Here is an 11,057-nt window from a genome sequence, read left to right as displayed (position 1 = left end):
CCCCTTGTTGCATCCTCATTGGGATTAAGTGGTAGCTGCCTCCACCACTCTCCACATTGCAATAATCCCAGTGGGACTAGAGGATGCTCCCGCTACGACGAGGCAGACAGTCCTGTCCCCATGGCCAAGACTTTTCCTCTCTGGTCAGGCCACCCACACAGGAAACCCTGGATGAGCGGAGGGTCATCCCAGCGCCGTCGCCTGGCCACTTCAGAAAAGCAGAGAGAAGCTCCATAATGACAAGGGCTGTCTCCAGGCTCCATCCTAGAAACCGGGGAGTGTCCAGACGACTGAAAGGCACAAAAGCAGCTCTGCCTCCCCAGAAGGTTCAGGGATGCAGAAGATGGTACAGATGCCCCAGAAGGCCCCTAGGCAAGCAGGCTTTAGAGAAGGGGATGATGAGGGGGTCCCTGGGGAAGGTGAGAGCTGTGCGTTCCCAGGGGCAGCCTGAGGAGTCCTTGTCTATGTGGAGGAAAGGTTTGGCCACCTGTAGATCCAGAGCTCCTGTGACCTCCCTCATCCTTCCTTCCTCTCAGGATCGCTCTCTGTGGAGCAGCTCAACACGAACAAGATGACAGTGGCCTGAGAGCATTTTCCACCAAGACTATCTTTATTCACAGTTTATATACATCACTCCAAAGGTCCTGCTGCCACCCACACCTGGCCACACCCACCTCCCCCACCTCCCTAACCCCCCACAATCCCGCTCCCCCTCCCCGCCTTGGTGGTCCTGCCCTCCCTCCCTTCCCCCCACATCATCCAGGGTCAGCACTGGGATGACGAGGAGCCCCTAGGCTGCCATGGGGGCCACCCTGGGGCCTCATCCTGGAGGGCCGGCCCCGCTGTTCTGTACCGGCTGCAGTGCTTCTTCTTCCTCTTCCTTCTCCTCTCTGTGTCAGACGGGTCCCGCTTTCTCTTTCTCGGCCGTGAGAGGTGAGCCGGCCACAGAGCCAAGGCTGGCTTCCCAGACACCCGGAGGCCAGCCCCGGGGATGGGCAGCTTCTCAGCAGAGGCTGGGCGTCCACACAGATCCTGCTTCCTCGACTTGGGAGCGGCTGGTGGAGCTGGGCTGAGGCCTCTTCTCTGAGGGGAGGGGCCCTGGGGAGCACTCCGGGCCACCCAACCTCCAGGGGAGGCCAGGCCTGAGGCATGGGCATGACTCTGGGACAGACTGAAAGGCCGCATTCTGTGATGAGTGCCTACGACGATGACCTCGCCGGGGAGCTTCACCTCGTTCTCACCGGACCCGTCGCTGGGCCCTTGGGCCTCCCAAACAGGAGAGGCCTCTCTGAGAACAGACACATCCCTGGGTCCCCATAGAGGGTCAGCGTGCCTTTGACCCTGGGGAGGGGAGGGCCGTCCGGCCCGGAATGGAGAGACCTCCTGACATCCTCGAGAGGGAACAGAGACTTTGGGCGTGCACAGGCCAGTGTCTGTTTGGATGAGCCTATGAGGAGCCTCAGAATCAATCTCTGGTGGGCAGGCTTCATCACTGACCCCTAGATGGGGGTCTTGGTCGTGCCTCTGGGCACCCTGGCCGACATCGTACTCAGAAGGACTTGAGCGTATTCCGGGTGCACTGTGACTCAGGGCTGCCCACACACTCTCATCCTCTTTCAAGGCCAGGAGTCGTTTCTGCACCAGCTGGTAGGAGGGAGGAGGACAGTGTTGGCTCCACACACACGTGTGAGAGGACGAGTCCTGGGCAGTGGGACAATGGCCCTGGGGGGGAGGAGGCGACGGGTGACCACAGGACTTGAATCCAAATACAGACACTGTGGCACTCCTGTCATCCTCCTGCACCTTATTCCCAGCTTTGTGCCCTTCCCTCCCCTCCCGGCTCCCCATCCTCTCCTTCCTTTCACCCTGCACGGCACCCACCCCAGAACGGGCCCTGCCCCATGCCAGTCCTCCCAGGCAGGTGAGGGATGGACAGCGCCATTTGCCCCTCCTGTTCTGGGGCCCTACCTCTCCCCTGTTCACTGGGGTCCCTCAATGCCCTGGTCTTCCTGGGTGTTCCTTGTCTTCCCTGTTCTACCGGGGATGCCTCCCTCCTCTGGCTCCCCTGGGTCATCTGGGTTCCCCTGTCCCCTGGATCACCTGGGGTCCCCCTCCCGTGGGGTCCCCTGGCTCCCTGAGTGTCCCTCTCCCTCCCCTGGCTCACTTCTTCGGAGGTGAGCCCTTCGTCCTGCTCCAGCTCCTCCGCTAGGGCCAAGAGATCCAGCTCTGGGTCTGGGGAAAGCAATTCTTCTACGAATCGAGGGTGAATGACTGCCTCCACCTCGGACAGAAAGAAGAGGCTGTGAGCATCCTTGGCCAGGAGTGGCCTGTGAGACAAGAAGACCCGGAGGGAAAGTGAAAAGCAGAGACCCACCCCACTGTCCTCCACAAGGCAGGGATGGTCAGCACACACACGCGCGCGCACACACACGTGTAAACGTGCACATACACAGTCACACACAAAAGAGCACATATAAAGAGGCACATACACAGACACACAAAGGCATACACACAGACAGACACAAACATGTACACACATACATTTGCATACACCTCCCCTAACACCAGGCTCAGGAACAAGGGACTGAGCTTAAGTCCCAACGGCCTGAGAAGAATCCAGATCTTGGGTGCTGAGTGTTCCATGCCCTGGCATCTTGTAGACCCCAACGCTCCAGGCATAGCCTACCTTGGTGACAAAGTCCTCCTGGGAACACAGCTTGTCAATGTATCTCAAGAGGATCGGGTTCAAGTAGATACCGTGCTCTTCCTTCTTCAGCTCATTTCCGTCCACTCCACCTTCTGCAACTGACTCGCCTGTGGCTGAGTGGACGGGCCCCACCAGCGCCTCCATGATGTCCATATACTCGCTCACAGCCTCAGGGGGAACCTCCTTGGGTGCCTTGGGCTCCAGGGGCCGCTGGGACTTTGGGCGGGAGGGCTGGTCCCTGGGGCCGGACAGCCTGGGAGCACAGACTGAGGCAGAGCAGGAGGAAGGGAAGGAAGGTGAGGGACTGCCGGTCCACCTCCTGACCACCGAGCGCACGTTGGTGAGAGCATTGTTGGGGGGACATTGATGTGGGTGTGGGTGGGGTCAGAACCACCTGAAGCCTCATGCACAGTTGGAAGGTGGAGGTAAGGGGGGCATCTAAGAGAGTCACATGTAAGGAAGTGGGGAACCTCCAATTTTCTAGGGGTCTCCCCATCAAGCTCACTTCTTAGGCAGACTTTGTGTGGGGTCCTTTGACAGGCAGGTGTGGGAGGAGTTACAAAACTGACCAAGCCAATACCCCGCAGTGACAAAGGGCATCTGAGAAAGACAAATGCCCCTGTGTTGAAGGAAAAGGAACCACATGGGGACAGTGGCCAACCCTAGGCCCCTGTTAACCTGTGCCTTCAACTTCAGTGGGAACCTGGGTGCCTGGCTGAAGGCCCACTTTCGGGGCTGGGGGACCCCGAGGATCCAGCTTCGGTGGGGCTGGAGGAGGCAGGTCCTGCGTGCACTGCATCCACTGCAACTTCTGAATCTGCATCTCCTCCTCGGCCTCAAATTCCATGAACCTGGGGGGTGACGGAGGCACAGGCCACCCTGAGAAAAAGGCCTGGGCTCTGGAACCCAACAAAGGCAGCCAAGAATGAGGGATTGGGAGAGGATGTGCCTTGGGACTGTCAAGGCCCTGTGAGGTGCTGTCCACAGCAGAGAGCTGCTCCTGGAACTGATACAAGATCTGGGACCCTTCCTGCCTCACCAGCACTGGAGGGCATTCAACAGCATAGACCCAGCTCACTGAATTGAACCAGGTCAATGGAACACATGGCTGACCCAGGGGGCCCCCTCCTCATGCCCCCCGTCCCCATCCAGAGCCACATGAAGGACTGACAGCCAGTGTCTGGAACAGGCATGTGTTCCCCACAGGGGTCCTTGCTCGAATCCAGGACCCTGGGCTGGGACTGAGAGTCCTGGAACATAGACCTGGAGACAGGGCCCAGGAGGGGCTGGACAATGTGGATGCTGAGCTTAGAGGAGAGGCCTTCCTTTCCTCTGAGAGGCGCTCGTTTGTTTGGGTTTCTTTCTTAAACCAAGGGGATTACCATGGAGCAAACAATGGAAGGGCCAGAGACCCTTGGGCTGACGACAGCTGCCTTCCCCAGCCTCTTCAGGGATGCCAGGGTACCCACTCAGGCCACTTTTCATGAGGAGAGGGGGTCCCAAATCTATGTCAGTGGCCGCCAGCCACCCACCACTAAGGAAGCAGCAGGCTGGCGGGTGGAGCTCTTTCCCCGGCTCACCCCATATGGCTGGAGTTGGACCCCTACTGGACTCACAGCTTCACCCTGCCCCATCCTGAGACCTTCATGTCAAGGTAAGGATAGGTCAAAATCAGGGGAGGGCAGAGCTCCTGGTGGAGGAAGGACAGAAGACCCAAACTCTCAAGGTGAGGGAGGGGTTTCTGGGGGACAGTAGGGCGGGCCTCTGGGCTGCGGGGCCCCTGTTCTGGGTGACAGCCCTTCTCCTTTGTCCTCTCTGATGAGCATCCCCATGGCCAGACCCTGCCCTCACCCACTCGCCTCACCCTCCACGCAGCCCCTGGGCCCAGGACTCTTACTCACTTTTCTGCTATCTCGTAGTAGATCATCCGGTCAAAGTTGCTAATGCGCTGCCATTCCTGCACGGCCCTACACAGTCTCCACTCCAGCGTCATGGTGGGCTTCAGGCGGGCCAGAGATCGAAGCCCTGGGCTGTAAGACCTTGGGATCAGTCTCCGTGCCCAGCCCAGCCCCCACCTGCCTGACCCCACCCGCCAATGTGGACCACACATCACTCAATGCAGCATGACTGAGCAACAGGAGGGTGAGAGGCAGGTGTCTGGGAGGGCAAAGACAAGCCTTCCCGGCTGCTGCTGTCACCGCCTCACACTCACTCGAGGATGACCATCCACTCCCAGGCTACAGCTGGGACACTGTGCCTTGGGGAGCTCTTTTCCTCTTCAAGGCTGCCTTTTCATAATAAAAATCACTATCATCAATGAGGCATGGCATGTGCCAGGCAATCTGCTAACACTTCATAGATTAGCCCAAGGAGTCTTCTGCCCGGTCCTCTGAGTGAAGTGTGATTGTATCCTTTTTACAAAGGACCGGAGGTTTACGATGGAAACGCCTGCCAGGCTCACAACTCTAGTGGGAGTGAGTCCACGCCCTTAGGAGAGCTCTACCATCACCCTGTTCCTAGTGGAATTCTCCACAACAACGAAGTCGAGGCGTGCATTAAGTGCTCTCCTGAGCCCCCCGCCCCTCCCCCTCATCCGAAGTGACCTCCCCCAGCCATGTACACTCGAGTCCTGTATGAAACCAGACGGCATCACAGGAGAGTGCGGCATCCACTCCTTGGCTCCTCACCTTACACCACGACCCTCTCTGACTGCAAGTCTTCAGTCCGTATTACCATGAGAATCATGGAAGAGCATGTTGGCTAGACTCACAGGGTGGTGGGGCCAGTTGAGACAAGGCACATTTCAGTCATGATGCCATGGACTGGCAGGCTCACCCATATGACCGACAATGTGCCTTCTCATAGCATGGACATCGCCCTCAGACCTTGCTTCCAGTATCCCTAGAAACCTAACCTACGAGTCCATCCCCAGTTCCTCTTTATCTAAAAGCTCCGATAAGCTCACGACCCCCTGAGTGTTCACTCACATGAGAAAGCAAGAAAGAGCTTCTGCATCAGGGCTCTTGGGAAGGTGTCTCCGCGCCAGTGGCTTGAGGCGCTGCCAACGTCGGAAGTTACTGTACACGCTCTGGGGATTAGAGCAGTCACCCTGCGAGGCGTAGTGCTGGTTGGTGGCCAGGCTGCCCTTCCTGGAAGTGCCATGTGGCCATGGGCCAGAGTTCACTGGGCGAATGATAGGGACCAGCTGAGCAGCTGGTAGTGGAGATTGAGGAGGAAAGCCTGGGGTCCAGCCTCCCATGCCAGCCTGAGTAACTCCAACAGCTGGAGCAGTCACAGTGGTCTTCATCGCAGGCGTTGCTAAGAATACGGGCGCAGGACATGCAGCACTCCCGCTGAGGGCTCCTGGAGCGCTCCAGGTGAGGGGGCCCTGAGTTATGATAAAGGTCTGAGTCTGGGGGGCCTTCACTGGCCTCCCTTGTGACCTGACTTGGACAGTGAGGTTGCAGGCCCCAGGGGCACTGGGTCCACGGCCACCATTAGCCACCAAAGGCGTCGTGGGGAAAGCTGGCAGCACCGGGCTGCTGACAGGCGGGAATGCTGGGGTGATGGGAGGTGGCAGGTGCTGCCCCCACGGTGGCCGGTGCTGGGCGCCAGGAATGGGTGGAGGAAAGAGCACTGCCATGAAATCAGACAAGGAGGCACCAGGGTTCAGGATGACATCCGGTCCCAGCACTGGAGATGCTGTTGAGGCAAAGGGAAGGAGTGAATGGAGGAGGAGAAGGGGCAGTGGGACTGAGGCTTTCTGCCGCATCAGAGTGTAAACCTCCACAGGTGAGAGACACTTGGGCAAGGGAAACTGCAGCGTGCAAATGTCTTCAAGTGATTTTCATGCCCTGACCTCCAGTTGAGAATTACTCCACCGGTGACCCCGCGCCCATCCACCAAGGCCCCTGACCCCTGCCTGCCGACAAGAAATTGCCTCAGCAAGCACTCCCTTGGAGAGCCTCCCTGAGGCACCCCCTGGCAGCTAAGCCTCACGGGCTGTCTCCCAAGACCTGGAACTGTGTGGACCTCCGCTCTGTGAGAAATGCCCCTCAGCCGGTGTACTAGCAGGTAGGGACCTTCTGCAAGGTAGGTTCTAGGCACCCAAAGGCTCTTTGTGGACAGACACTGTGTAAAATATTAGGGCCCCACCTCCCCCTCAGTCCTCCTTTTCCTGACGTTCAGTATAAATCCCCTCTTTCTTTCCTAGCCTCACAAAACAAAACAAAATGCTGGAAAATATCTCTCTAATGGAATCCTGATACAAACCCGTAACACTGGCCCAGAATGCACCTACATCTCAGAACAACCCACAGCAGATACATAACGTGGGCCAGGTCCTGCCACCACCACCCCCCCCACCCAGTGCCCAGAGTCACTGTCATCACTCAGGAGTTCTGTTCCTAGCAGGTGGGGGGGGGGGCGGCCTGAGAAGTAGGCGCGTGCCCGTTAGATTCTGTCATTTCACAGCCAGTGATGGCTGCAGAAGATTAAACAAGGGCCAGGGAATTGTCATGTTATATTGGTCATGAGTGTACAGACTGCCCGCGGTCCTTCCCCTTCCAGCTCCCAATAATAGAAAGACAATCTGAGAAGCAGGCATAAGCCAGTTGCCATGGCGATCAAGTTCTCTGGAACCCATGCCTGTTCAGGAGAACAAGGTACACGCCACGGTGCACCTAATTAACCAGGAAAGGTGTCATAAGACGTTTAGTAATAACACAGATCGTCTTCCTGACCGTGGGCTACACTCCTTCCCCCTTTAAAAGAGGAAGCAGTCTTCATAGACATTCCACCCAAAACAACCCCACTCCACATCTGTTCCCTGTCCATGAAGGAGTGACATGAAATATGAACAAACTCTTCCTCTCAAGGCAGCCTGAGGGTCCACCATGAGATACTGGACAAGATGAAGGAGGTCTGAAGTACTGAGATTCCACAAAAGGAAGAACAATTCAGAGCAACTCAGGAACCTGAGCCCTCTCTTGGCTGAAGTTACACGGTTGCCCATCCCGTTTAATCCAAGGCAACAGTTACCTGAACTGAGAAGTGAGCTCTGGGCTGGGAGGAGTGGACGAGGTGTGGGCTGCGGCAGTTAGAGTAACCTCCTGCCTAGCTCTCGGAGAGGACCCCTCACTGCAGGTGTGGCCACACACAGCCCCATTGAACAGTTTTCTCACCGAGACCATCTCTCCCCATGGCCCCCTTAGATACAGTAGGCTCCTGTTCACACCAGGACATCACACACATCCTTACACACACATTTCAAAGTGGCTTGTCTCCCTTCTAGAAACAATCAAGCTGTCTGCTGCCATCCTTTCTCCATAGCCAGGGCAATTCCTCTTGATCCACCTCCAATGACCCCTCCTCCCCAGTGCAGTCTCAGGTTTCTTCAGGCTCCCCAGTCTCCCCGCGTAAAATGTCCTTGTGTGTCCAGTGCTCTCTTCTCCCTCTATTTCAATCCAACTATGTGCCCACAGTGAAGTGTCACGTGTGAACCCGAAGGATGTGAGGGATGGCAGGGTCTCTGAGGACACACCCCCAACCTGTAGGCTTACCTCCTTCTGAAGCCACCCTTCAGGCTTGGGCACGGACTACTGCTGCCTGGTAGCCTCAATGAGAAAAGCAAGACCAGGACCCAGAGAGTGACCTGCTTCAGCAGATGCTCAGGATCCAAGTAAAGGAGGGACAAGTTTGAATCTAAACAGTAGAATGTGGGCTGAAACATTCTGAAGTGGGGGAGGGGCAGAGCCCAGGGGGGTCTGGGTAGGGTGGGGTGGGGAGACATTCCATGAGGGCTCTGGCAGGTAGGCAAGAACTGTAAGTTCCTTCCACCTCCCACAGTGACAACACAATTGGCATGTGCCTCGTTAGGCAGTTTATAAACTGTTTCTTTGATTCTCAGCACAGAGTTTGGACATGACAGTCCCTTACTTTCACTTCTTTATCCATCAACCTAGTTTTGTGTCCCTCAACACACTCTGCTTCCTACCTGGCTCTTGACTTACTTCAACAGAGACTAGACTTTCTGAACAAAATACCCAAGTGTTAGTCTGATAAACACTTGGGGGGGCTGAAACATTCTGAAGTGGGGGAGGGGCAGAGCCCAGGGGGGTCTGGGTAGGGTGGGGTGGGGAGACATTCCATGAGGGCTCTGGCAGGTAGGCAAGAACTGTAAGTTCCTTCCACCTCCCACAGTGACAACACAATTGGCATGTGCCTCGTTAGGCAGTTTATAAACTGTTTCTTTGATTCTCAGCACAGAGTTTGGACATGACAGTCCCTTACTTTCACTTCTTTATCCATCAACCTAGTTTTGTGTCCCTCAACACACTCTGCTTCCTACCTGGCTCTTGACTTACTTCAACAGAGACTAGACTTTCTGAACAAAATACCCAAGTGTTAGTCTGATAAACACTTGGGGATTTATGTCCACATGAAAGTGAGTATTTGAAATTTGGATTGTCTTAGCAGATCCAGTGTCTTTGACTGGTGTATGTACATCACTCCTAAGGAAGTCGTCCTTGTGCTCCAACCAACATCCAGCAGGACCAGCCTTACTAATGATCCTTTGTGCTGGAAAGCCCCCGTCCATCAAAAAACTGTCATGCAGCCCCCATGTCCAAGACAAGAATTCACTAAATGTCTTTCTCATAGTATTCCATGGTTGTTAAAGATTTAGTTTTTTACCTTTTAAATGATTTTAGTATAACATTTTAAGCGAGTAACACCTTCTCATGGTTCAAATTTAAATTGTGCAAAATGGAATATGCAGTGGCGGATCCTCCTCCCACCTCTTTCCCCTGTCAACCCAATCCTCTTTCCCGGAGGAAACCGGTGTCACCCTTTTCATTCAAATCTTCCCAGAGATAAGTCATGCAACTAAAAACGAACGCAATCTATTTTCATTTTTAAAAATGCCTTTATTTTTTTTCTAATTGAAAATTCATATATGTTCCAATATATCTGAGGATATTTCCAATGATTGTCTTTGTACGAGTATTGTGGCTCCTCTGTTTCTGCACTAGATTCCTAGAGCAAGAATTTCTACAGTCTCTTAAATTTCAAAGTACCTGAAAGAATAGGGTGGCTCGATCTAGCAAAGAAAAGTAACAAATGCCTAACTGAATTTGGTTTTTGAATTTCACGTAAACAATGAATTCGTTTTTAGTACAACTGTGTCCCATGCAATATTTTGGACATAGTTTTACTGCAAATTCTTTCCCTGTTTATCTGAAATTTACGTTTAACTTGAAATCTGTATTTTATCTGGCAACACTACCAAAAAATTAGAACATACTAAGCTATTATTAGTTACTCATACTTATGAGAAAGAGAACTTGGAGTGAAGAGACTCAACTGTGCATCTTGGCTCCAACACAAAACACAATTGTAAACATACACAAAATCTGCAGACTCTTTGGATGAAATGGATTTGGAAGAGCCATCATATAGCACTGAACGTCTTGGCTTAGTAGGGGTAAGGACAGAAGTAAGGAACAAGAAGGCAGAAAATCTTCTTCTCTTTCCTTATGTTAAAGGGACTAAACATCCTAGAGCCCTGGTTTTTCTAGGTGTTAAAAATCCACTGCCCACGAGATGGATGTGCACCTTGACACAATGCCAAGAGCTTATCCACCAGTGTCCAATCCCCATTCATACAAACCCACTTCCATCTAAATCCTAGCCTGCAAGCCCTGCTTACAAGTTTGTTTATTTCCTGTCTGCATTACATACGCTTGCTCTTTAGAATCTAGGCTCATCATTGCATATGGTCCCATCTGCGTGGTAACCATGGTAGCATTCCTTTTAAAAAACTTGTTTGATTATTATTTTCATATTGAGAATCCATGTCAGTCAGTTTAGCACTATCAAAATGATATGAAAGAGTATTCATGTTTTGTGTTGTGAGAAGAGAGGACTGTTAGGAAACTTGTCAAGGGAGATGAAGGGTGAAAACCTCAGAGGATGGCAACCAAATCTCTCGGGAGACGAGATTCACTGACTGCTGTAGCAGCAGTAGAACTCCTACTGATTGTGGGGTGTTGCGGAAGGAAACAGGTTTAGAAGGGCTGTTACACAGTGTGAAAAAGACTCATGTTGATGCTTAAGAAGTTCCTTGCCCCTTGTCAGGAAAACTGACTCAGAAGAAGATGAGAAGATAAGGTGAGACTATTTCAAGCAACATCACAGTGAACTTGATATCTAAAGAAACTCCTGTTGGGGACTGAAAAAAATAAACAATTTGTGAATATCGCTCAGTACTGGAGCTTTTATAATGAAGGAAAACTTAAATGATTTTCAACCAATAACTTCATACTAGAGGGATGGTGAGGCAAAATATTGT

At 53.4% G+C, this 11,057-nt stretch overlaps 1 protein-coding gene across 1 annotated transcript; it reads right to left on the bottom strand.

The window, feature by feature from the left end:
• Positions 1 to 765: 765 nt before the first annotated feature.
• Positions 766 to 6,409, bottom strand: LOC103088785 (NUT family member 2G-like; the record flags this gene model as incomplete). Its single annotated transcript, XM_007449680.1, has 7 exons — positions 766 to 1,266; positions 1,498 to 1,644; positions 2,165 to 2,281; positions 2,687 to 2,923; positions 3,435 to 3,558; positions 4,609 to 4,737; positions 5,695 to 6,409. Coding segments are annotated over 7 exons (1,970 nt in total), but the record flags the coding sequence as incomplete, so codon positions are not given.
• Positions 6,410 to 11,057: the final 4,648 nt, after the last annotated feature.

The sequence above is a fragment of the Lipotes vexillifer genome, unplaced genomic scaffold (genome assembly GCF_000442215.2).
Source record: "Lipotes vexillifer unplaced genomic scaffold, Lipotes_vexillifer_v1.1 scaffold2466, whole genome shotgun sequence".
In the NCBI taxonomy this organism is placed as follows: domain Eukaryota; kingdom Metazoa; phylum Chordata; class Mammalia; order Artiodactyla; family Lipotidae; genus Lipotes; species Lipotes vexillifer.
This window is presented reverse-complemented; position numbering and strand designations above follow the sequence as displayed.